The sequence below is a fragment of the Anolis sagrei genome, chromosome 1, assembly GCF_037176765.1.
Source record: "Anolis sagrei isolate rAnoSag1 chromosome 1, rAnoSag1.mat, whole genome shotgun sequence".
NCBI classification, from domain to species: domain Eukaryota; kingdom Metazoa; phylum Chordata; class Lepidosauria; order Squamata; family Dactyloidae; genus Anolis; species Anolis sagrei.
In genome coordinates, this window is record NC_090021.1 from 171,070,266 (window position 1) to 171,097,936 (window position 27,671).

A 27,671-nucleotide genomic window follows, 5' to 3' on the forward strand; every position below is an offset into this window, starting at 1 on the left:
TACACTATGGCCAAGTCTGACTTCCCAAGAATCCAGATGTGGACTCAATTGCTCATACTTTGGAATAGCCAAAATTCAATCTGATTCAAATATTATGAGACCCCCCCCCCCCCAAACACACACACTGGTATCGCAACATTCTCTTGTACACTTAAACAAATAGAGAGTTGCCCTTCAGGAGTGAGAGTAGAGAATAAAAGGTGATCACAGATATGGCTAAAACTGCCAATGAAACCCCCCATTGTGTTTTCCGTCTCTATAAATGTGCTGTGCCACCCATTCTTTTTTTGGATAATGCTTCTCTGAACATCTGAGATCATTACTGCCTTGGAGTCGTCTCATTCTATCCTTTTGCTTTTACATGAACATTTTATGTACTTCCCTTATGAAAGTATATCTTGAAATGTACGGTTTCTGCAGAAGGAAATAATTGGCTCTATGGCTCTGCAGAGTACATATTTGGAAAATGTTGCCCCAACATAGTTTTTCAGAGGTGATTAATGATTTGAGTGCACACATTGGCTACCGCTTAAACCAGTGGTTTCTAACCTTTGGCTCTTCAAATGTTTTCGATTTCATTTCCCAGAATCCCTGTCTATTGATACTGACAGACCTTTGTAGGGGATTGAAGTCCAAAACATCTGAAAGACCAAAGATTGAGAACTGTTGCTTTAAGATAATTCAATTTCCAAACGTGTGGCATATCTGTTTAAACCTTTAAAAATCTATTTCAGATATTGTCTTTGTCGTATGTCTAATTTGTATATGAGAATAGGAAGAAGAAAATAAGTTCTATAAATGTGTAGAATCTTTAGGATTATCTGTGGTTATTGATTATCAGTGGTTACATACAGTGATCACACAGAGGCCAACAGCCAGGCAACATATCCTGAAATTGTGGGTGAAAGGATCCTTCTTCCTTCTCTTGGTCTACTTCCTGAAATTAATAGGAAAACATTTATCTTTCTTCACAAGCAGTGTCTGGAGTTTTTTAAAAAACTATTTCCTCACCTTCTGTTTAAGGTAATAGAGTGCAACCTGCGGGCTTCACGCTCTTTCCCCTTTGTATCCAAGTCCCTTGGTCTGGATTTCATTGATGTGGCAGCTAAAGTGATGACTGGAGATCAAATCCACGAGTCTATCCTTCCTACACTGGAAACACCTATGATTCCTTCAGACTATGTGGGCATTAAGGTAGGTGTGAAGACGTATTTGCAAAGCACTTAACTAATTGGTCATAAAAAGGTAAAGATTTCCTCAGACATTAAGTTTAGTCATGTCTGACTCTGAAGGGTGATGCTCTTCTTCATTTGTAAGCCGTCCAAGGTCTTGTGACCACCATGACTACATGGAGCACTGTTACCTTCCTGCAGAAGAGGTAACTATTGATCTACTCACATTTGCATGTTTTTGAACTGCTAGGTTGGCAGGAGCTGGGGCTAACAGTGGGAGCTCCCCCCGCTCCCCAAATTCGAACCATCGACCTTTCAGTCAGCAAGTTCAGCATCTCAGTGGTTTAACCTGCTGCACCACCTGGGGCTCCAATTGGTCATAGGGTACATGTATTCTACCCTATAAAGTAATACAGTGTTCCCTTGCTACTTTGCAGTTCACTTATTGCGGACTCGCTGTTTCGTGGGGAGCAGGGAGGGAACACTGTATAGCTGCTCCCTGTTCCTTCCTCACCAGTCTGGGCACCCAAGGGGCCTCCAAGGTGGGGAGCAGTAGAGACAGCGAGGAGGAGGAGACCACCACCACCGATTGGGCAGAGAGCCCCTACCCCACCTCAGAGGCCCCTTGGGTGCCCAGCATGGTGAGGAAGTGGCCTCCGAGGTGGGCAGCAGCAGAAGTGGCAAGGAGAAGGATTCTGCCACTGAAGAAGGCCTCGGGGGTGGCCTCCTCCTCCTCACTGCCTCCGCTCCTCCCCTCTCCTCCCTCGCCAGGCTGGGCACCAGGCTCGGGCATCCAGCTTGGTGCGGAAGGGGCCTCTGAGTTCAGCTTTTTCTCTGAGGAGCACGTGCACAGGCATTTTGCCCAACCATTTCTACTGTTCTCTCTTTTGGATGAAGTGAAGAAGCCTTATTTTGTATTGCTTACAAAGACTATATAAGTTTGTTGCACTGTTTGTAACATTGCTAGTTTATGTTTTAACTCTGCTAATAAAAGTAAAGTTTTTCTGTTCTTTTTCCTCTTGCCTGGATGCAATGTTATTGTGCCTTCTGCATTGGACTTGACTGAAATATGCTTAGCACAACATATATCAACTTTATTTATAGACCGCCCTATCTCCCCAAAGGGACTCAAGGCGGTTTCCAACAAATACTGTATGGCAAAAATTCAATGCACAAAGAAAAACCATAAACCAGTTTGATGATAATGATGATTTTTATTTGTATCTTGCCTTTCTCCTCATGGGAAATCAAGGTGGCTAATCCACACTAAAGAGTTTTTAAAAAGCAATACAAAAGTTAAAACAGAAATAATAACAAGGAAATATTACAATTTTTTTTGTCGTGTCAGGAGCGACTTGAGAAACTGCAAGTCGCTTCTGGTGTGAGAGAATTGGCCGTCTGCAAGGACGTTGCCCAGGGGACACCTGGATGATTTGATGTTTTTATCATCCTTGTGGGAGGCTTCTCTCATGTCCCCGCATGAGGAGCTGGAGCTGATAGAGGGAGCTCATCCATCTCCCCCCGGATTCGAACCTGCAACCTGTCGGTCTTCACTCCTGCCGGCACAGGGGTTTAACCCACTGCGCCACCGGGGGCTCCAATATTACAATGAAAAGTGATCAAATATGTGCCAGTTTTGACAGGGAGAAGCCCTCAGATCAATTTTTCCTCTCTGGTAATTTCTGATTTCAAAAGAAGTTTTGTGATCTGAGATTTGCTTTAACCATTAGCTTGTATATCTCAAACACATAGGTTGTCTATTTAAAGAATCAGCAGGATGTTTTTCAAATGCCTATGGCAAAAAAATAATTTCAAAAATGTCAAAAGTAATTAAAAGACTTGTAAAATCCTTGAGGGATTTACAGATCCTTTTTAATAGTTAGGGCATTACTATTAATTAAGTTTTACTTGGGTAGTACCCCAATCATATCTTCTTTCTAGTTGGGATTTGCTATCCCATTGCTGGAAAGTTTCCAAAACATTGTGCACAAACCAAATCTAGCAAAAGAAGAAAAGGGCAGGCTTGTTTTCATCTTGCTGTTTCCAGCTGGACAAGACCTGTCACAGCTGCTTTTTAGGGAATTATTATTTTGCTCTTATCCCCTACTTTCTCCCATCCTGTCATGGGACATGCAAAATTATGTATGCTTTTCACATGCTTTTCTTCACCCATGTTTTTTGCATCTAGCATCATGTAGCTGCTAATTGGCAGTCTTTAGGAAGAGCTTGAAGACGTGGTTGTTCCAGTGTGCCTTCCCAGAATAGGAAACTCCAAGCATCATGTCCCAAATGCACTTTACTAGAGATTTAAGATTGTCTGCACACCGCACCTATCTCCAAAAACCTATCCATTTCACCTAGTCATGCCCAGCATTTTAAAAAAATTAATCATTACATTTGGCCTGGTCTTAGTTTTTAAATGCGTCGTGGTGTTATTGTCTAATGTTTATTGCTATTGTTTAATGTTTATTGCTTTGTTTTATGAGTGTATTTATTGTTGTATTTGTTATGCTGTTGTTTTACTGATGTGTTGGGCCTCGGCCTCTTGTAAGCTGCACCGAGTCCTTCGGGAGATGTTAGCGGGGTATAAATAAAGGATTATTATTATTATTATTGAGGGAGCCCCCGGTGGCGCAGTGGGTTAAAGCACTGAGCTGCTGAGCTTGTTGATCGAAAGGTCGCAGGTTCGATTCCGGGGAGCGGCGTGAGCTTCTGCTGTCAGCCCTAGCTACTGCCAACCTAGCAGTTCGAAAACATGCAAATGTGAGTAGATCAATAGGTACCGCTACGGCTGGAAGGTAACGGCACTCCATGCAATCATGCCGGCCACATGACCTTGGCGGTGTCTACGGACAACGCTGGCTCTTCGGCTTAGAAATGGAGATGAGCACCACACCCCAGAGTCAGACATGACTGGACTTAATGTCAGGGGATTACCTTTACCTATTATTATTATTATTATTATTATTATTATTAATTGTAATTTGTGATTCTCATTTGAAGTTTGCCGCATGTTACTGGGGTGCTTCTCTGAAGAAATGCCATTGTTTGAGGGAAGCATGTTAATAAGAGAAAGCACATATTCCCTTCAGTGTCTAGTGTCTCAAACTGTTCAAAACTGTTCAGAGATTCAGGGGGAGAAAGAAGGAGATTTATGCACAAACATGATTCATGAACATTTTTTACTTCTAATTGAGCCAAGTCTGGAGGAAAGAGGATGTCAGGAAGTGATAGATTGAATTGTTCAAACTGTCGGTTATTCAGCCGAATGCCTTTGGCTATAGAATAGAATACACACATTTTAAAATACATGCAGACATATACATATTATTTTTCTTTTTCCAGGCTCCAATGTTCTCCTGGCCCCGTCTGAGAGATGTTGATCCTGTTCTCCGGTGTGAAATGGCATCCACTGGAGAGGTATTAATTTTTAGGATGTTTCCTCACAGCATCCATGCAGTTCGGCCTCAAAGCTGACTTGAGATTGCAGTATTTCCTGCTGGCTCCTCAGTTATTATTTGTTCAAGGCTCCTACAGCATTGCAGATTACTTTTTCTGCTGGCAAGGAACCTTTTTGGAATCTGTGATTGCACAAGATGACCATAGTTGTCTTTAAAATGCTAGATATCCTTGGAGAACCTGCTTGTGAGAGGATGAGCAGAAGGAAATGATTGTGAACATATACATTTATATCAATCCACTTCAAAGATGTCTGCCTTCTTCATAAAGAAAACCAAGTAGATCATTCTGCAGAATGTAGCTTGTTTGGCCACTGGATGTCCCCATTCTTTTGTTTCTGAAACCCATTGTCGGTGGCCACTGTAAAAACATAGACTTTCTTCTTCTTTCCAGGTATAGAGCTGCCTGGTTCTGGTAAACATTTCAGAGTGACAGAAAGTACATTTGACTAAATATTTGGCTAACTCTTGACAGACAAGTATAGCCCTCACAATGCCCATAAATGTAACATCACAGAGGCAACATTAGGCTTCTAATGATGTTCTGTCGCGCACTGGGTCTGAACAAATGGTCTTTATTCTATAGGACATATACTTTAAACCCAATGGGAAGCCGGGGTGCCTCAAAGAGAGATTCTTAGGGATTTCCTGAAGTGATGGTCTTTAGAGTCTTTAATGGTACAACAAAGTCTTTATTGAGGAACAAATAACAAATCTTCAAACAACACTTCAAGGCTTTCTTATTCTAATCTTTAAGAGACTGGCACTGACTTGGATTAACTGTATTTTCTCAGCATGAGGAAGAACCCTTTATAATCTCTCCCAGGCTGTCTATCATCTGGGCCTCGCTGGTCTGGGTCTTACTACCGATCCCAAATGTGTCTGGACATCGAGTAAACCTACCAGCCAAGGCTTGAGGATATTTCAGCTGGAATTCCGTGGTTCTGTAATGCTGTCCTGTGGGAACTTCAGGGCTGTTTTCCCCTCTGGTGCTAAGAGGCTGAGAGGCTGTGAGCTCTCAGCTAGAGCCTTTGGGATCTTTTCCTTCTGTTTCTATTTCCCTGAATGATCTCCAGATGATCACCGGATGGTCCCCAGATGGTCTTAAGGAATGAAGCTTTTCCTACGGGACGAGCTGTCTGTGTCCTATACACTAGCTTCCTTGTGTGTGACTGACTGAAAATGGCTCCCTTCCCTTCACAAAACCCAAAAGGGGCGGAACTAAGGAACCTAATGATGATGGACAGGTGGCCTGCCCTATAACTGCAAACTTTAACAGGAAGCCACCCTGCTGCAGAATCCCAAGCCTTGGACTGCAAGCAAACATTTAATACAAGGCAAATAAAGTGGGAGATTCTGGTACAGCTGGACCAGCACAGATGATGAACACTATGAAAAACAGTATGTGTTTATCATAGGTAAATTTATGGTTGTACTTTTGCCTTTTTGGCAAAAGGCATCAATTGATTGGAGAGAAGCCATCTACTCTTTGTAAAACATCAGTAACTTTCAAAATATGCAAATGGCAAAGGGTACAACTTACTAGCTATCAACTGCTCCTTTACTGGATTTCCATACTGGCCACATTGCCCTAAAGTGGATTGCGATTTATATGTGCCAATACTGTGAGAGGTTTGCTGTGTGGATATTGTTACCCCACTCCCATTGTAGATAGTTATCCTAACTCCCCCTTATGCCAGAGTCTTTCCAATTCATGTATCCAAATATACATTTCACATCTCACTGAAAGCAATTGAAGACCTAGATAGAAACGACAACTAGTTGTCCCTCTGGTTTGATGCCTAAAATCAAAGGCACCTAAGACAATTGGAGTATAGAAATATGTGAAGCAAAAAAGGAGTAGGTTTTGCCATAATCTATATAAATAAAAATGTAATGATCGTTTGTGGGATTAACATAACTCAGAAACCACTGGGTGACTTGACACCAAATTTGAATACACCTATCAGTCCAACAAGTGACCATGATTCATAAAAACACTGAAAAACACAGCAGAAGAGACTTAAAAAGCCAAAAAACTAAAAATACATTACAATGCATCTACAAATATATACACAGACTGGGCTACAGCAACGCGTGGCAGGGGATGGCTAGTAAAAAATATAATTGCAGGTAAATGTGATACACATCTACAGGGGAGCCAGATCACATGCTCAAAGGTGAAGGTGGTTTGCATGTGTTACTATGATTTTCTATATGTTACTATGATTTTCTATAGGTAAGCAAATGGTGGCTGATAAATGGCATATGTTCAGTATCTCAAAAACTAGAACTGATACAGGGAAATCGGTGCCATTTTTTGAATCGGCAGGTCAAATATACCCAGAAATGGGACTAACATTTGAGGCAACAAAATGTGTGTTGGTCAGTGTAATATATTGCAAATTGAAAGAAAAATGTCTCCATATATGGATCACTGTGATCTTAAACACAGAGATGTTCAGATAACTCAAATTAACACTCAGTTCCAACATATGATTCTTTATTCAGTTCTGTGGGACAGTGTTATATGAATAAGGCAAGGAAACTACTTTCAGCTTACACATATAATTTCCACTTACTAAGGGATGTGTTACATTTGTAGTCCCCCACATAGTATTGGTACATTACCCTTTTTCTTTCCTTCAAGGATTTTTTAAATATTCCTTTTCTGCTCTTCAGATTATAGCCCAATTCTTGACTGCAGCAAGGTTTGCTTTCAGGCTAGTTAATGGAGAGAGAAAAAGCTGATTGTCCTTCTTAACTTTCCAAAGGGAGTTGATTTCACGAGGAACAGAAAAAGGAATAGTAGTTTAGCCAAGGGGATGAGAATTCATTCATGGAGTGTCAGGTGGAAGAAAGAATATTTTAGTCATAAAGGAGAGATTATTAACTTTTATGAGTTAGAAAGATCCATATTCACAATTGCCATAAAACAGGAGAGTTGTGAAGGTCTTTCTTACCAGTGAATAGAGGACAATAACTCTCTACTGCTAAAAGAGTCACTTATTCTACAAAATGCATTTTAAGTGCACACAGAACTTCCTGTGAATGTGAATATGCTATCACTGTATCAGAAAGATGTCAGTGACTTGATTTCAATATGAATTTTCCGTCGCTGGAATGATTGTTTCTAAAATTTATTTAAATAATTTAAAATTATTATGCTTTACTAATAATATAATACAATATATTGTACATACATGTAATATTTATAATATTATAATTTAATACAATATAATACTACTACTAATAATAATACAATATTATAATTATATAATTTATATTACATGTGATATTACTAATAATATTACAATATAATGGTGTAGTACAGGGGTCCTCAAACTAAGGCCCGAGGGCTGGATACGGCCCTCCAAGGTCATTTACCCGGCCCTCGCTCAGGGTCAACCTAAGTCTGAAATGACTTGAAAGCACACAACAACAACAACAACAACAACAACAACAACAATCCTATCTCATCAGACAAAAGCAGGCCCACACTTCCCACTGAAATACCAATACGTTTATATTTGTTAAAATTGTTCTTCGTTTTAATTATTGTATTGTTTTTAAGTGGGTTTTTTCGCACTATAAATAAGATGTGACTAGTGTGCATAGGAATTCATTCATGCTTTTTTCAAATTATAATCCAGCCCTCCAAGAGTTTGAGGAACTGTGACCTGGCTCTCTGTTTTAAAAGTTTGAGGACCCCTGGTGTAGTACAATATAGTAATATATAATACTGATATTGTACTATGCTAATAATTTAATATATTGTATGTATATATATATATATATATATATATATATATATCTTGGAAGCTGCTCTGAGTCCCCTTCGGGGTGAGAAGGGCAGCATATAAATGTTGTAAATAAATAAATAAAATAATAAAAGCACATTTGGAGTGAAGTTATCTCTTTTCACCCAAGTGCATGTGCATAGTATGAAGGATCATATTGGCTTCCTGAATCCATATTAATGTTTGCTGTAAATTATCTCACTCATTGCAGCCTTTTATGGGCTGCAAGCTGAAGATAAGTGTTTTGATCACAGTGTCTTGATCTTGATCTTTTCTGGAAAATTAGGCCAGACACTTCCCTCCACAAAACCCTTAAGAAACTACCCACCCTCTCATTTCTGTACTTCAGTTGTCTTAGGTACCACTGATTTGGTTTCATTCAAGATGGATGAGGTTAGTCCTTGATATGTTGACACTTTATATGTTTGATCCTATCTATATTGGTCTATACTGTATATTGACAAAACCAGAAACAATCCAATAATGAAGAAAACATAGGATCCTACTTGCGTTCTTTCCAGAGAAATGGACACAGATATTTCTCAGGACTTCTTACTTGCTCAGAAAAAGACAGCACAAATAATATTGATAGGAGAATTAATGTGGAGAAATGCCCAGAAAGTTTGTCTAATGCTTCTACACTATTTCACTAAACAGGGCTGTAACAGCGCAATCCTGTGTGTATCTATTTAAAAGTATGTCCCATTTAGTTCAATGCACTGTACTCTCAGAAATCTGGGTATAAAATTGTTCTCAAGGTGATTTTTGACATTTCTAGAGAATGTACTTTTTTCTTTAACCACGCTGTGGTAAGGAGATACATTGGCAAGTACTGTCTGAACGTATCTCCTTCTATGTCCCACCTCGGAGCTTAAGATCTTCTGGAGGGGCTTTGCTCTTGTTCCTGCTTCTGTCTTAAACACACTTAGCAGGGACAAGAGACAGGGCCTTCTCAGGGGTGTTGCCTCGCCTGTGGAACTCGCTCTCCAGGGAAATTAGGTCATTGTCATCCCTCCTCACCTTTAGAAAGAAGGTAAAAGTGGGACCAGGCCTTCGGGTAATTAGGCTAAAATGACAATGACAATGTTGACAATGGCTTGGAAATAGATTATGGCTAAGTTAAATGGAGTACTCAATTACAGAATTCATCTAGATAATGGCCACCAGACTAGTACTAGTTTAGTAGATTGTAAGTATATTGTTTTAATGCATTTAACAATTATAATTATTGATTGTTGTATTTTATTATGTGGCATTGAATTGTTGCCGACTGGAGGCTGAGAAGGGTGGGGTACAAATGTTTGAAATAAATAAATGCTATCACTGTTATCATTACAGGTTTGGAAGAGAAAGTCATACCCATTGAACTTTGTTTTGTCAAGTAGCTGTCTTAGATGGCTTAGTGCAGTATAGCAGGTCTGCATGGAGACTTATACTAGGTTGAGCCATATACTATTCCCAAACTACTGAACAGCCTCTGAAGTCCACTGCACCACAATTTCCTGTTCATTGGGAGCAAGAAAGATCACAGAAATAGAATCATCCAGTCCAACCCCTTGCCAAGAAGCAGGAAAATTGCATTCAAAGCACTCCTGACAGATGACCATCCAGCCTCTGTTTAAAAGCCTCCAAAGAAGTAGCCCCCACAATACTCTAGGGTAGAGAGTTCCACTGCTGAACATATATGCCACAACCTCACAGTCAAACATGGAATGATTATATTCCTGCTAAGACCTCCAGAAGACCTCCAAAAGAATCTCAGTATTGGTGCCATATTTTATGTCTGGCTATAGGGATGTAGGTATACCCTTCCACAATCCTATCTACTCCCAATGAAGTATAGAGTGGCCATGTCTGGGGCTTTGGGAGCTGTTTAGTAAGCCGAAAAGCCTTTGGGAACAGCAGGTGGAAGAAAACTCCTAAAGCACTCCAAAATAGAAATGCATACACGTGCATAAGGTAAACTTACGAGTGTGTATGCCATGGACAGGATGCTTGCCAATATTTGACACTTGGCAAAGAACCGGAAGTCTCCTCTAGCTTTCATTTCTTCACCATGATCACATTTCTCAGTCTGGCAAAATGAGTCACATGCAGAACCAGAAATTTTAAAAAGTTATTGGGGGGGGGGGGTGACTACATCTCCCATAATCCCTAACCATGCTGCCATATAGCTATATCATATTTCTTGACTCCCAACATTTTCTTTCGGAATTTTGTGTGGCAATTATCTGTGCTTAAATATCCTGAGGGGTCTCTAAGGTCCTTAGGAAATGCCTAGACACTCATGCTAAGCTAAGCAACTGTGCCTTCCTATGGCAAGCCGAACCGTTCATTTATGAGCCCTGGGAAGCATTTATAACTCTTGCTGTTATTTAAGCATTAACTATTATGAGCACTCTGTAGAACTCATGCATACTGTGTCTGGCATCCACATAATTCAGAGCAGGATCCGTTTATGTTGCTCCATGGTGTGCTATTTGAGAGTAAAGCATTACTTATTCCTTCATTATTGTTTAATTAAAAAATAAGATTTGTCTGTGTTGATCTGCTATTTTCCTACTGATTTCAGCAAAGAGTGACAAAGGCAGAAAGCTCAGGCACCTTACAGGCAAAAAGCCTTATCATTTCAAAAGAAAAATGTGTTTTAATTTTTTATTCTTCCCCTCCCCCTTACTTCTATCTTTTTGTTTTATACCCTTTTCAGGTTGCCTGCTTTGGGGAAAATGTCCATTCTGCCTTCCTGAAGGCCATGCTCTCTACAGGGTTTAAGTTGCCACAGAAAGGAATCCTGCTTGGAATTGAGGTGAGCTGCAAGAGCTTTGACATTGAAAGAAAGGCATGTCAGGCATTATGGTAGCTAGGATGGGAGGATCAAGCCACTAGCTCGTCCAAATCACTCTTACAGATAGTGAGCCATAAATCTATCCCATCTTGGCTGTATACTAATCTATGATTTTTACTTTCACAAGCTTGCTTTGTTGCTAAATATTGTATTTTTTGACAAAATATGTTTTTGCATATCACAAAATGTGCATTTTACAATAGTTTTCAAAGTTTTTGATCAGTTATTATATCTGAAATTGGGAAATGCAATAGCAAAATTTTAAAAACCAGAGACATCCTGATCTGCATATTAAGTTGGGACCTATGACTCCAGTCAGTTTATATTAAAATGTGGCGTGAATAAAATTCACAAGCCTTTCTCCTGAATAGATTCCAAAATAGCTTTCACAAAGAAATGGTTCTCACAGGAAAAGGGAGATACGGGTTAAATGTGCAAGATCCTGGAGTCCTTGTGCCTGGATATCCTTGGTACAGGATGCTGGAGAATAGGGCTGACTGTCTGCCTGAAACCTCAGAAAGATGCCATTAATTAAGAAGAGATAGAATCATAGAATCATAGAATCATAGAGTTGGAAGAGACCCAGCACTTTTAATTTTAATTATTACATTTGGCCCTGCCATTGATTTTAATTGCGTCATTGTGTGTGGTTAATGTTATTGTTTTGTTTTTGAGTTATTTTGTTGTTTGTTGATGCTGTTGTTTTTACTATTGTATTTGGACTCAGCCTCTTGTAAGCTGCACCGAGTCCTTCGGGAGATGGTAGGGGGTACAAATAAAGGGACAAGGGATAGGGCCTTCTCGGTGGTGGCCCCTCGACTCTGGAACTCTCTCCCTAAGGACATCAGGCAGGCCCTGTTGCTAGCAATCTTTAGGAGGAGCTTGAAAACGTGGTTGTTCCAGTGTGCCTTTCCAGAATAAGGAAACCCCTAGCATTATGTCCCAACACACTTTATTAGAGATCCAGGATATCTTCATGTCCATCCCCTCTAAACACCCCACCTTGTCATGCCCAGCATTTTTAATTTTTAATTTTAATTATTACATTTGGCCCGGCCATTATTTTAAATTGTGTCATCGAATGTTGTTAATGTATTGCCATTCTTTGCTATAGCTTTGTTTTTTGAATTATTGTGTTGCTGTTGTTTTATTGTTGTATTTGGGCTCGGCCTCTTGTAAGCTGCACCGAGTCCTTCAGGAGATGGTAGCGGGGTACAAATAAAGGTTTATTATTATTATTATTATTATTATTATTATTGTGGGCCATCTAGTTCAACACCCTGCCAAGAGGCAGGAAAATTGCATTCAAAGCACCCCTGACAGATGGCCATCCAGCCTCTGTTTAAAAGCTTCCAAAGAAGGAGCCTCCACCACACTCCGGGGCAGAGAGTTCCACTGCTGAACGGCTCTCACAGTCAGGAATTTCTTACTAATGTTCAGATGGAATCTCCTTTCTTGTAGTTTGAAGCCATTGTTCCGCATCCTAGTCTCCAGGGCAGAAGAAAACAAATTCTCTCTCTCCTCCCTATGACTTCCTCTCACATATTTTTACATGGCAATCATGTCTCCTCTCAGCCTTCTCTTCTTCAGGCTAAACATGCCCAGCTCTTTAAGCCACACCTCATAGGGCTTGTTCTCCAGATCCTTGATCATTTTAGTCGCCCTCCTCTGGACACATTCCAGCATGTCAACATCTCTCTTCAATTGTGGTGCCCAGAATTGGACACAATATTCCAGGTGTGGTCTAAGATGTACAAGGTTACTAGATTGCTCAGTTGATTAACCAGATAGGCTACAAAACACACATATTTTGTATTTGTATTTTGTATTTGTCACAGCCTTCAGCATTCGTCATCATGACTGGTACTGATGGGAGATATAGGCCAACACAACTTGGAAAAATGCACTTTACTTACTCTTGGTTTAGGAGATTGCAGCTAACAGTCCAGAACTATGCAACAGATTCCCCTAAATTTGTATTCCAGATTGTGAAAAGCAATATCACATCCCATCTTTTTGGCAATGGAATTGATACTTCATTCCATCATAAAGAATACGTTGATGCATCTGGAGTTCTGACCAGGTCTGAGAATGTACATTTCAGGCCAACAAAAGTGGCCAGCTCCTCCATTGACGTAAAGCGATCCTCCCTCCCTTCCCCTCTCACTGCAATGCTTCTTCCCTGCCTCGGGGTAATTACAAGCTGCAGGAGATACAGAAGTGTGCTACATTCATAAATCTCCTCAAGGCCTGCATGTCTGTTTCCCAAATGATCAGTCACTACATCTGAGATTGGAAAATGCTAGGGGTCTCATAAAAACAATTGATGGCCTTTTGCAATCCCCCTGCTGTGCTTGTAATAAGCTTATGTCTTGCATAAAGTCAATAAGAAAATAATTAAAAACAATACCGACTTCCCGGTTTGTGAATGATGATTATAGATACGGAGTCAGGATGTGGGAATTGGGCCCACAAACATCAGCAACAGGAAGCAGACCTTGGCAAAATGCAAACATAAAAAAGAAAGAGATGCAAAATGCCCTCTCAAGCATGCCCAGGAGTTAATTGATACTACTCTGATTCTACTACTAAAGCATGCAAATCAATAAGCCACAGTGCTGTCCCTTTGTTTGTTTTTCTTAGAACATTTTGTAGTAGATATAAAAGGGCCGAGTAGTGGAGAAATACAGCCTCAAACTCAGCCATGAAGTTTTCCCCAGTGACCTGTTGCTACTCAATGGGAAGGTCTACTTTACTGATTTAAGTTGTTTTTGGGCACTTCCACACAGCATGAAAATGCAGGTTTAAGAGGGAGGATAAAATAATAATAATAATAATAATAATAATAATAATAATAATAACAACCGGGATCTGAAAGCAAGTTCCCACACAGACCTGTGGATTTGGGATTTCTTCTACTATCCTCACAGGTCTCCTCTGGCGGACGATTTTTTTAAAAATTCTCCGTTATGTGCTGAACCACATATGCGCACATACGAATATCTTAATGTAAATATAAGCAGATTTGCATATGTGCATATGAAATTCGGCTTTTTTTTTAAAAAAAAATCCCTTCCTCTAATTGTTGATTTCTCCCTTTCTCTAATTATTTATTCAAGCTCTGTTTAATATTAGAGTTTAAAACAGAGTTTCAGAGAGTTCCGATTGCTCTCCGTTTGTGCTTCCTTTAAATCAGCTGTGTGTCCGTTTGACAGCCCAATCAAAAGCTGTTTCAAGCTTTTTAAAAGCAGGCATGTGCTGAAACAGTCTCAACAGGGGGGAGGGAAGTGTTTTGGTGAATGCGGGGATATACAATGATGTGAATATGCACAGTTTGGACCAGAACCGGGATAAAATGGGACTTTCCCCCCCGTGTTTTTCAGCCATTGTAGTGAATCAGTACATATTTAACACTATCATCATATAGTAGCCCCCCCCCTCCCTTTTTTTTTTAACATGGGAGATCCTGTGTTATAGATACTGTGTAGATGGGCCCTTAAAAGCCATTCCCTCCACACAAGAAAGAAGGATGGGATTCAAAACTTTTTTTGTCGCGTTTTTCTTCTTTCAAGATTGGGAATGGAACCTCGTGGCCTTCCAGATGTTGTGATGCAACATCCCTATCCCCAACCAGCAAGGCCAATTATCAGAGCTGAAATGAGTCATAAGCCAGAACATTTCTGGAGGGACGTAGGTTAGTAGGCTTGGTTGATTTAAAAAAAATGGTTTAAAACTCATTTCGGATATAGGGGGCACTGGTGGTTCGATTCGGAATTCAATTCCGAATCTTTCCGAAAAAAATTGAAATTTTCCCGAAATTTCCAAAATTTCCAAATCACTTTGTTAATGACAGAGGTGATTGCACAATTCACGAAATACAGCAAATGGTACTGGACAAACTTCAGGGGATTTGTAGTGTCTTTTTAGGCAATGCATAGCAATAAAAGAAAATAACAAACAGCCAACCCTGAGAACTTTTGTGGCCTTGGAAGCTGATTTCACAAGTTAGGTAAGGAGAGGCTTGAAAGTATGGGGTTTGTAGTGTCTTTTTAGGCAACGCACCGCAATCAAAGAAAATAACAAACAGCCCTGCCCTTTTTGCCTTGGAAGCTGATTTCACAACTTTAGGAAGGAGAGTTTGTGTTCAAAGAGTGGCTTGAGTTGATGGGAGATCTAGTTCTCTTTAGCAACGTGCAAACAAACTAAAAAAAAACTGAGGCCAGAGAGACCTGTTACAATGCTTAGGCTTTTAAAATGGTTGAATGCTTTGGTTCCTCTTTGTTGCTCTTTCCACCCATGCCATGCACCCACACACAACCCTTGCGGTGCCCACCCATCCCAAACCCCAACAGCAACAACACACAAGCAGCAAGGCAGGTTGCCCAGGCAGGCAGGCCGCCAGGAAACAACCCTACTCCCAGCCCTTCTTCTCTGCTTGCTTGCTTGCTTGTTTGCTTGTCCATTGTGCTCTTCTTCCAACCTCCCTTCAACACAACCTCCCTTCCTCTTTCCCTTTCCCTTCTCCCTTTTCCTTTCTCCCTTCTCCCTTCCTTTCCCGGCTCTGAATGAGCCTCTGAGCCATGTGCTCCTCATTATATAGAGCAATGGCTGCCAGTGCCGAAACCCCTCCCCAAAACTCCTCCCCTGATTGGCTGGGAGGCAAGGAGCCCCCCAACATGCAAGCTGCTTGCCTCCCAGCAGGCTAGTAGAGGGCTGAAAATACACGGAATAATTTCCGACTCACTTCCTGAGTCGTAACAAAAATGGCGGAAAAATCTTTGGAAGGGCAAAGGGACTTCCGGTTTTTAAAAATGCTTCAAAATTGCTTCAAAAAGATAAGTTTATTGAAATTATAACAAGTAACGAGTAATCCGACGAGGTGCTATCCATGCCTAGTAGGTAGTCTCCTCCAGCCCACACCAATGTTACATGAATCATACTGCAGCTTGTCATTGATACAGGCTGATGTTTCTCACTCTGTAACAAAATAGCTTTTCACACTTGTCGCTTTACTTCACAGTGGGGTCACTCAACATTTTACAGTGGGTCAGAAATTCGTACAGTAGAAGCCTCTCTTGCCCTAACTGTCGCGTTCTGCCGTACCTTACAGTGTGCTCTGCTGAGCAGATGATGCTATTCATATAAGATAGTGGTATACAAATCATTATGAAGGGGCCATGCTTGACCTGCTCCAAGTAGATACCCAGTCAAATTGCATGCCCTTTTGGATAATCCCTGACTGGTGATTAATGAGCAGTGCATCAGCTTTCCATGCTGAAAGAATAGGTCTTGAACAGTCAGCAGGTCATGAGAGGTGGAAATAGGTGTCAATGCGTGAAGTCAACTGCATTATTAACTCATGGATTCACCTCCTTCTTCCACACACACACACCTTCACACAGCTTTTATTTTTAGTTTTAGGTGGACCTGCATAAATGTTAGAGGGCAGTGCAATCCCACTTTGAGAAAAATGCAGTTTGTTCCTTCTTAAAATAACATAATCTGGGCATATTTTGGAATAGAAATGCTAAGTTCACTGGCACTTGGGAAAGACAGAGCACCTTGGGCCCCCATATACACTGACCATTTAATGAAGTTTCAAAACGGTATTGGAGAAAGTGCAGATATTTATTTATCATATAAGAAGTGAACCGAGGGTACAGTTGTAATGTATTTTAAAACACAAAGTTTAAAAAACTTGGCATTGTACTAAATATGTCCTTTGATCAGCATCTGGCCACTTGGAGTGCCTCTGGTATTGCTATAAGAAGGGTCTGGAGAACAAGCCCTATGAGGAGCGGCTTAAGGAGCTGGGCATGTTTAGCCTGTAGAAGAGAAGGCTGAGAGGAGATATGATAGCCATGTATAAATATGTGAGAGGAAGCCACAGGGAGGAGGGAGCAAGCTTGTTTTCTGCTTCCCTGGAGACTAGGACGCGGAACAATGGCTTCAAACTACAAGAGAGGAGATTCCATCTGAACATGAGAAAGAACTTCCTGACTGTGAGGGCTGTTCAGCAATGGAACTCTCTGCCCCGGAGTGTGGTGGAGGCTCCTTCTTTGGAAGCTTTTAAACAGAGGCTGGATGGTCACCTGGCAGGGGTGATTTGAATGCAATATTCCTGCTTCTTGTCAGGGGGTTGGACTGGATGGCCCATGAGGTCTCTTCCAACTCTTTGATTCTATGATTCTATGATCCTTCATTGTGCATGTGGCGGGGCTGAGACCACTGCACAGGTGGTCTGTGGTTTGCTGTTCTCCACACTCGTATGTCGTGGACTCCACTTTGTGGCCCCATTTCTTAAGGTTGGCTCTGCATCTTGTGGTGCCAGAGTGCAGTCTGTTCAGCGCCTTCCAAGTTGGCCAGGCTTCTGTGTGCCCAGGGAGGAGTCTCTCATTTAGTATGAGCCATGGCTTGAGGTTCCAGGTTTTAGCCTGCCACTTTTGGACTCTCGCTTGCTGAGGTGTTCCTGCGAGTATCTCTGTAGATCTTAGAAAACCATTTATTGATTTAAGGCTTTACGTTCTGATATCTGAACAGGGGATGGGCAGGAGATGTCACTGCCTTGGTCCTTTCATTATTGACTGCTACTTCACGTCAGATGATTACATAGGACAGCGTTTCTCAACCTGGGGGTTGGGACCTCTGAGGGGGTCGCGAGAGGGTGTCAGAGGGGTCACATATTTCTGATGGTCCCAGGTTTTGAACAGGGGCAAAAAAAAATCCCGGGACTGCAGAAGAGGTCCATATAGAAGAGGTCCACAGTGCTCTCCGGAGGTAGGTGTACTACATCTCTCCTAAATCACTGTCAATTCCACCCAAATTCCTACAGTATTGTCTGTTGATCATGGGGGGTTCTATGCGGGAAGTTTGGCCCAATTCTATCATTGGTGGGATTCAAGGGGCACTTTGATTGTAGGTGAACTATAAATCCCAGCAACTACAGCTCCCAAATCTCGAGGCCTCTTTTCCCCAAACTCCACTAGTATTCACATGTGAGCATATTGAGTATTTGTACCAAGTTTAGCCCAGATCCATCATTGTTTGAGTCCATGGTGCTCTCTGGATGTAGATGAACTACAACTCCAAAACTCAAGGTCAATGCCCACCAAAACCTTCCAGTATTTTCTGTTGGTCATGGCAGTTCTATGTGCCAAGTTTGGTTCAATTCCCTCTTTGGTGGAGGTCAGAATGCTCTTTGATTGTAGGTTAACTACAAATCCCAGCAACAATAACTACCAAATAACAAAATCAATTATTCACCCCACCCCACCCCACCAGTATTCAAATTTGGGCATTTTGCGTTTTTGTATCATATACATCCTGCATATCAGATATTTATATGATGATTCATAACAGTAGCAAAATTACAGTTGTGAAGTAGCAACAAAAATAATTTTATGGTTGGGGGTCATTACAACATGAAGAACTGTATTAAGGGGTCGTGGCATTAGGAAGGTTGAGAAACACTGACATAGGACATCCTGGAACCAATTTGAGGCCGGGATAGTGATTACACAAACCACAGAGTACTGATGCGCATTAAGGGCTTTCTTTTGCACATTCTTGTGGGAGTTTGTTGTTTTGCTGCTGAAGTTTGAACTTTGAAGCTAGCTTCAAATTGTATTAAAGGATCAATATATATGGGATAGTGGCACAGTGAGTTAAACCCCTGTGCTAGCAGGACTGAAGACTGACAGGTTGCAGGTTCGAATCTGGGGAAAGGCGGATGAGCTCCCTCTATCAGCTCCAGCTCCTCATGCGGGGACATAAGAGAAGCCTCCCACAAGGATGATAAAAACATCAAATCATCCAGGCATCCCCTGGGCAACGTCCTTGCAGACGGCCAATTCTCTCACACCAGAAGCGACTTACAGTTTCTCAAGCCACTCCTGCCACGACAAAAAAAGGGGGGGGGGGCAGTCCAGTAGTCTCTCTACTACCATCTTTCATTTCTGGTCTCCAGCAAATTTATATCCCTTCTTGCCTGAACACATCCTGAAGCACGTAAGTTAAAGCTGCTGGATGTTGTCAGGATTTATTGAGTTATGTATGTGTTTTAAATGTGCTTCTATGTATTGCAAATATGGATGCCACTGTGAATGGAAAATACTGTGCAGAAATGTTTAGAGTTGAGGCTGTGATTATGTGAACTTGAGAAAGTAAGATAAGCTTTGTTCTGGTGAGAAACTGAAGGGAGTTGCCAGCCTCAAGCAAGAGAAGATAAGCAGATGTGAAGAAGTGTTTTGGCTTTCGGTTTTGACTAGTTCTCTTCCTGAATGTCGTTTGCTGAAGAAAGATGGGTTTGCTGTGTGTGCTTAGTAAAACTTAGTTTTCTTTTGTAACTCAAAGCTTGCATAGTCCTTATTTGCAAATCAGTGTCTGTTTGATCTAGCATTCCTTCCACTGGGCAGTGTCAATCTCTGACAGATGTGGCAATGTGGACCCTTCCTTTCCAGAAGAAAGTGTTGCCCACAAGACTCAACAGAAAGGAGAGATTCCATTATTTACTGTTTCAGGCACAGTAAACTTGGACTGTATATGTATGGAAGTGCTGTGCAGTGCAAAATATGTGGCTCACACCTGCACATTTCTAAATATGCTAAAACATCTAGTTGAACTAAATCTGGATCACACCATGAATTTTAGTGGGGAGGGATATCACTACGTCTCATTATGTCACTAAGCGGTATTCATTTGCAACAGAAGATTATAAATGGTTCTGTTTTGATGGTGTGGATATTGATGAAGACTTAGGACTCTGGCTGAAATTCTGCATTTTTATTAAACAATATTAGCTGAATAGCTCTTTTCATTTGGTTTCTTGATTGGGCTATTTAGTAATGCTTGTTGTAAGAAGTGCATCTGTCTTACATCTGTGGTGCAGAAATGCTGAGCATCACAAAACTCCAAGTGCATTCAAAAAGTGATGTATTTTTAGAGCCTGCTTAATTGAGACCAATTTCTTGGTAACCTGTTTCTTAGGACTGTGATTTTTGATCTGCCCCTGGTCTTAACTTGCAGCTTTGGTGCATGGTTCTTCTTCTGAGTGTGTGTTTATCTTTTTTGTGTTTTTCCCCCTGAAGTGAAGTGCTGTTGAAACTTAATAGCCTGGTTCATAAGTATACTTATTTGAATATAAGCCAAGCTAATATTTAAATAGCCTTTTTGATCCTTGTCCTCTCCCACCTGTGTGTTGATCACACACTGATCAACCCATTTTTGATCACACACAGCAAGTTAATCATGAGCCAACCATGTCATGCAGCAGCTTAAAAAGCTGATGGGATTTTGGCCTACATAAATAGGAGTATAGTGTCTAGATCCATGGAAGTCATGCTACCCCTCTATTCTGCCTTGGTTAGACCACACCTGTAATACTGTGTCCAATTGTGGGCACTACAATTGAAGGGAGATGTTCACAAGCTGAAATGTGATACAAAATGGGGGACGCCTGGCTCGAGAGCAGTACGTGTGAAAAAGATCTTGGAGTCCTCATGGACAACAAGTTAAACATGAGCCAACAATGTGATGTGGCGGCAAAAAAAGCCAATGGGATTTTGGCCTGCATCAATAGGAGCATAGTGTCTAGATCTAGGGAAGTCATGCTACTCCTCTATTCTGCTTTGGTTAGACCACACCTGGAATATTGTGTCCAATTCTGGGCACCACAATTCAAGAGAGATATTGACAAGCTGGAATGTGTCCAAAGGAGGGCAACTAAAATGATCAAGGGTCTGGAGAACAAGCCCTATGAGGTGCGGCTTAAGGAGCTGGGCATGTTTAGCCTGAATAAGAGAAGGCTGAGAGGAAATATGATAGCCATGTATAAATACGTGAGAAGAAGTCATAGGGAGGAGGGAGTAAGCTTGTTTTCTGCTTCCTTGGAGTCTAGGATGCGGAACAATGGCTTCAAACTACAAGAGAGGAGATTCCATCTGAACATGAGGAAGAACTTCCTGACTGTGAGAGCCGTTCAGCAGTGGAACTCTCTGCCTCAGAATGTGGTGGAGACTCCTTCTTTGGAAGCTTTTAAACAGAGGCTGGATGGCCATCTGTCAGGGGTGATTTGAATGCAACATTCCTGCTTCTTGGCAGGGGGTTGGACTGGATGGCCCAGGAGGTCTCTTCCAACTCTTTGATTCTATGATTCTATGAACTGGGCATGTTTAGCCTGCAGAAGAGAAGACTGATAGGAGACATGATAGCCATGTATAAATATGTGAGCGGAAGTCATAGGGAGAAAAGAGCAGACTTGTTTTTTGCAATTCTAGAGACTAGGAAGTGCAACAATGGCATCAAACTACAGGAAAGAAGATTCCACTTGAACATTAGGAATAACTTAATTATGTGTGTTGTTCACAGGGTCCAAACCTAGTAAGCCCCAGATCTTACCATAAGATCAGGATCTTATCAGGTGTTTAATCAATTCAGAACAAAGCAGGGTTTTAATTCAGTTTTACCGACAGAGTTGTTTGAACTCCTCTGGTAATAGAATCATAGAATCATAGAATCAGAGTTGGAAGAGACTTCATGGGGCATCCAGTCCATGTTTAAAAGCAGGAATATTACATTCAAATCACCCCCAACAGATGGCCATCCAGCCTCTGTTTAAAAGCTTCCAAAGAAGGAGCCTCCACCACACTCCGGGGCAGAGAGTTCCACTGCTGAACGGCTCTCACAGTCAGGAAGTTCTTCCTCATGTTCAGATGGAATCTCCTCTCTTGTAGTTTGAAGCCATTGTTCCATGTCCTAGTCTCCAGGGAAGCAGAAAACAAGCTTGCTCCCTCCTCCAAGACAGGTCCCGGTTTTTGGGCCTGTCTGGATGGACTCATAGTTTCTTTGCCCTTGCCAAAAAATATCCCAAAGGATAAAAGAAGCCAGAAGAGTTGGATTTACACATACAGGTTTATTTTGAGTAGATTTTATGTGAAGAGTAAGAGTTATTCGGATTATAATTCAGGCTTGCATGATGATTAATCACAATTCCAGCAAAAACAAAAATGCCTTCATGTTCTGCATTGGATAATATTTTAACAAACACAACAGGATGGGGAAACTCATTGGTATTTTTAGTTTTAACTGAATTCCAGGAATGGAAATGCCTCAAAAATAAAAATGAACAGAGGACCTGAGCCTTTTATTTAAAGGTTAATTATACAACAGCATGAAAAACATCTTGAAGGAAATGAGAAATTCTGTTTCAAAACTGAATCCTGATAGTGCACAGTAAACAAGCAAGCTTGTACTTTGCTTTTCCGTAGCAAACGATTTCTTGCGCAGGTACTTTCAATCAGCTTTTACATCTGGGGCCGCATAGATGAAGGTTGACAGCTGTAATTTCTTTTCGAGGAGAGCCTGTTTTCTGTGTCACAAGTGTTCAATACATGTTTGATAGAGGTTTATAATACTGTTGTGAAAGCCAACACCCCTGAGCAGAAGGCAGAGTTATTCCATAGCCAGGACGCTGCAAGCTCTCTTGTGTCATGTTGGATATTTGTATTTTACACTCAGTGTAGTGAACAGAAATGGCTTTCCATGGAGTTCTCACCAGCGTCTGTGGGCCCTGAAGCTATGGCTTGACTCATTTTTCCAGCACTAGTCCTTGCTCTGCCCTCTAGGGTGTTTCAGTGTGACCTCTATCAGGATCAGAGAATCCACACTTCACACTGGGAAATAAATGGCTTTGTGAAATCCTGACTCCTAACTTGTCAAAAGCCATATAGACTAAAATGTGGAAATTCTTTTCAGTTGAAGGTCATTGTCGACTGCTTTCAAATCTAACCATTGTTAAACTCGGTGCAATACAGAAAAGGCAAAATCCTAAAATGCAGAATTAATTTGCTGAATCAAAACTAGTTCATATATTTACACAGTTGTAACACTTCTGCCTTGGATGCCAATATTTGATAGCTGATAAATAAAAATGTAATGTTCGTTTGTGGGATTAACAGAATTCAAAAACCAGTGGGCCAATTGACACGAAATTTGGACAGCATACACCTAACAACCCAATGTATGTCCTTCACTAAAAAAAATTGAGTTTGTCATTTGGGAATTGTAGTTGCTGGGATTTATAGTTTACTTACAATCAAAGAGCATTCAGAATTCCATCAATGATGGAACTGAACCAAACATGGCACACAAAACTCCCATGACCAACAGAAAACACTAGAAGGGTTTGGTGGGCATTGACCTTGAGTTTGGGAGTTGCAGTTCACCTACCTCCAGAGAGCACTGTGGATTCAAACAATGAGGGATCTGGACCAAACTTGGCACAAATATTCCATATACCCAAATATGAACACAGATGGAGTTTGGAGGAAATTTGGGATTTGACATTTGGGATTTGTAGTTACTGGGATTTATAGTTCACCTACAATCAAAGAGCATTCTGAATCCCACAAACGACAGAATCCCACACAGAACCCCCATGACCAGCAGAAAAGACTTAAGGCCATCCAGTCCAACTCTCTTCACCAGGGCAAGGAAATGTAATCAGAGCCCTCCTGACAAAGAGCCATCCAGCCATAGATATGATAAATGATAGATAGATATGCTTCACACACAGAGGCAGCCCTAGGTAATTTTCAACGGTAAGCAAACAGTATTTTGGCACCCCCCCCCCCCCCAACCAATCACTGATATATATTTTCTGTTCGTCATGGGAGTTCTGTGTGCCATATTTGGTTCAATTCCATCATTGGTGAAGTTCAAAATGCTCTTTGATTGTAGGTGAACTATACATCCCAGTAACTACAACTTGCATATGTCAAGGTCTATTTTCCCCCAAAAAGCGCCTCAAGAGCACCCTTGGGCAAAATCAACTACTATACTGCAAATGCTTACTTTGCGTAATGGGTTGAGCCGCCCCTGCACACACACACACACACAGATATCGCATCATAGATTTGAAAGGGACACCTAAAGAAGGACTATGATATGTTGCATTTTGGGCAAACCAGACAATCTCCACATCAACACTGAAAAAGAAACAACAAGAAATACTGTTTACCCACAAGCAAGAAATTACATAGATTAGAAACCAACGCTTTCTCGTTACTTTATTTTCCAGATCATCAGACTGGGCCACAGCAACGCATGGCAGGGGACAACTAGTGTGAAATAAATATTTGAGAGCTAAAATGAGGAATTGTACTTAATACAATTCTCTTCTTATTGTATCTCTCTCCTCTGCCTAGCTGCCCTTATATAATTGTGTATCCTCATTCTCACGTTATTCCTCAAGCACTTGGTACCCCCCCCCCCCAAATAAATGATACATTTTGTAAAATTGCAAACTTCTCCAGTGCAAACTTGTCCAAACAGCATAATTGATCCGAATCACAAATTTTGGTCTATGAATGCTGAACTGGACATATTGTCATCCAGGCATTCATGTTTCTGGCAATATAACCCTGGAAGATGTGTGCTGTGTTAAAACTCTTGGGAATCCAGCTTATTGGCAAGATATGGGCTTTAGTTTCACGACAAACACTGTCTTTGAAGCCTGTTAATCTACAATAACTTGCCAACTACGATAAAGCTCATGCCCTTTATAGCTTTCTGTGACATTCACTTTTAAGAAAAGGGAGATGTCCAAGACTAACATGGAGCTTACTACTTATCCCAATATAATAGCAGAGCTTTCCTGCCTGTTGTGAAATTTCCACTCTGCAAATACTGTCATGTCTGTGGGAAAAAACGATATTGCTGTACTGCCACTGTCTTTGAGAACAACTTTCTATATATATATATTTTCTTTCTTTCAGCACTCTTTCCGTCCCAAATTCCTTGAGGAAGCACAGCAGCTCCACGGTCAAGGTTTTAAGGTGTGTTGCTTTGAGTGTGAAATCTCTGAAATCTCCCATACTCATTGAAGAGGCCAGCCTAAAAATAAGGGGGAAAACATGACTATTTAAAGAGACAATGGATATGTTATGGTTTCTGGTGTATGTTTTACCAGAAAGATGTTTCCATTGCAAAGTCTAATTTATTAACACTGAAATAAGTTACTTGAAAAAGCATATATTAAAAGCCCATATCTGCTTCTCTTTGCAATAAACCCTGAATAAACAAAATTGCCTTGCTGAATTTTGATTATTATTATTATTATTATTATTATTATTATTATTATTATTATTATGTTTATTTATACCTCACTTTTTCTCTCCACAAGGAGACTCAAGGGGTCTGTTTTGGCCTCAACTAAAGAGTTCATACTTTTAGCAAGCAGCAGGAAACCCTCACATGGATAATTATGTACTTCTGTGACTCTTCATAATTGGGAATTTATTCAGCACAAAACCCCCAGTTGAGGATTTATTCAGCACAACATTTCTATGTAGAAATTATATACCTGCTGAGAAATACAATTCCTGTGCAGATATTTTTTTCCATGGGCAGAAAAGGCCATTTTCAGCACATTTGTCATGAATGACATTTCAATAACTTTGAAGCATAGGTTCTTTTTATTGCAATTTCCAGTGTGAGAGGGTATATCAGATTACAGAAAAACATTTAGACAAAGAATGGCATTGGACATACAGACATACAGATTCTATGCAACTACACTGGATTCATAAACAACTTACAGTTACATGGCTAACAAACAAACGAAGGGGAATTAATGTATTGTCGAAGGCTTTCATGGCCGGAATCATTGGGTTGTTGTAGGTTTTTCCGGGCTATATGGCCATGTTCTAGAGGCATTTTCTCCTGACATTTCGCCTGCATCTATGGCAAGCGTCCTCAGACGTAGTGAGGTCTGTTGGAAGTAGGAAAATGGGTTTATATATCTGTGGAATGACCAGGATGGGACAAAGGACTTTTGTCTGCTGGAGCTAGGTGTGAATGTTTCAACTGACCACCTTGATTAGCATTTAATGGCTTGGAAGTGCCTGGGGAGTATCTTTTGTTAAGAGTGATTTGATGTGCCTGATTGTTTACTCTCTGCTGTTTTGCTGTTGTAATTTTTGAGTTTTTTAATACTGGTAGCCAGATTTTGTTCATTTTCATGGTTTCTTCCTTTCTGTTGAAATCGTCCACATGCTTGTGAATTTCAATGGCTTCTCTGTGTAGTCTGACATGGTGGTTGTGAGAGTAGTCCAGCATTTCCATGTTCTCAAATAATATGCTGTGTCCAGGTTGGTTCATCAGGTGCGCTGCTATGGCTGACTTCTCTGGTTGAAGTAATGAACATGAAAATGAACAAAATCTGGCTGCCAGTATTAAAAAACTCAAAAATTACAACAGCAAAACAACAGAGAGTAAACAATCAGGCACATCAAATCACTCTCAACAAAAGATTCCCCCCAGGCACTTCCAAGCCATTAAATGTTAATCAAGGTGGTCAGTTGAAACATTCACACCTAGCTCCAGCAGACAAAAGTCCTTTGTCCCACCCTGGTCATTCCACAGATATATAAACCCATTTTCCTACTTCCAACAGACCTCACTACCTCTGAGGATGCTTGCCATAGATGCAGGTGAAACGTCAGGAGAAAATGCCTCTACAACATGGCCATATAGCCTGGAAAAACCTACAACAACCCAAAGGGGAATTATATTTTCACTCAACATTCACACACATTGATTGGTGTTGACAAATACAAAGCTTGTGTTGACTTCCTTCTTAACATAAGGAATTTTGAAAACATTTCTGGTATCACTGTCCCAGTTCTTATCAGAGTTTCCTTTTCATTTTTCATTAGCAACTTTTAATTATAGTCCAGCAAGCAGGAGTTAGTCATTGCAGGTCTGGGTCTTTTACTGGTGTTTCCAAAATTATTAGCTCCATACGTCCTTCCATTCTTCCATTCATTCTCCCGCATGATACTTAATCCACATTTATAAAATCTGCACATTAAATTTTTGTGACACATATAAACCTCAATTGAATGTTGTATAGAATAAGTCCTGAACTACAAATAGTCCAGCTTTTTCCCACTAAAATTGCCTCTTGCCTCCCTCAAGACCAAAATTAGCAAATAATTACATCCCTTTACTATTCACATGCTATGTATGTACCATTAGATCTCTGCACTTCTCCGGGCATCTCACTATCTGTCTGAGTAAAAAAAAAATAGAGGAAAAGTCATTGATAGTAACTGAACTCTGGTGGTAGGGAATATCTGAGATTCATTTGCTCCTAATCCATGTGCTACTTTATGCTGTAAATTGACACAATCACTTCTAAGCAGGCAGAAAGAAACACATGTTGAATAGCTTGGGTCTTCAACACTGAAGCCGCACAGCAAAACTGATTCACAAAGCATTATCAGACATTTAAAACAAAATAAAACCCCAAAACAATCCGGGTTAATGGAGCCCCCAGTGGCGCAGTGGGTTAAACCCCTGTGCCGGCAAAAAAGACGACAGGTCGCAGGTTCGAATC

At 40.8% G+C, this 27,671-nt stretch overlaps 1 protein-coding gene across 1 annotated transcript in view; it reads left to right on the forward strand.

Annotated features, from left to right (window-relative positions):
• Positions 1 to 27,671, forward strand: part of CPS1 (carbamoyl-phosphate synthase 1) — a 198,399-nt gene that overhangs the window by 159,922 nt on the left and 10,806 nt on the right. Inside the window, exons 32-35 of the mRNA XM_067463940.1 lie at positions 1,024 to 1,194; positions 4,518 to 4,592; positions 11,138 to 11,236; positions 25,048 to 25,107. Of these exons, the coding sequence (XP_067320041.1) occupies positions 1,024 to 1,194; positions 4,518 to 4,592; positions 11,138 to 11,236; positions 25,048 to 25,107 (405 nt within the window). The remainder of the gene's footprint in view (positions 1 to 1,023; positions 1,195 to 4,517; positions 4,593 to 11,137; positions 11,237 to 25,047; positions 25,108 to 27,671) is intronic.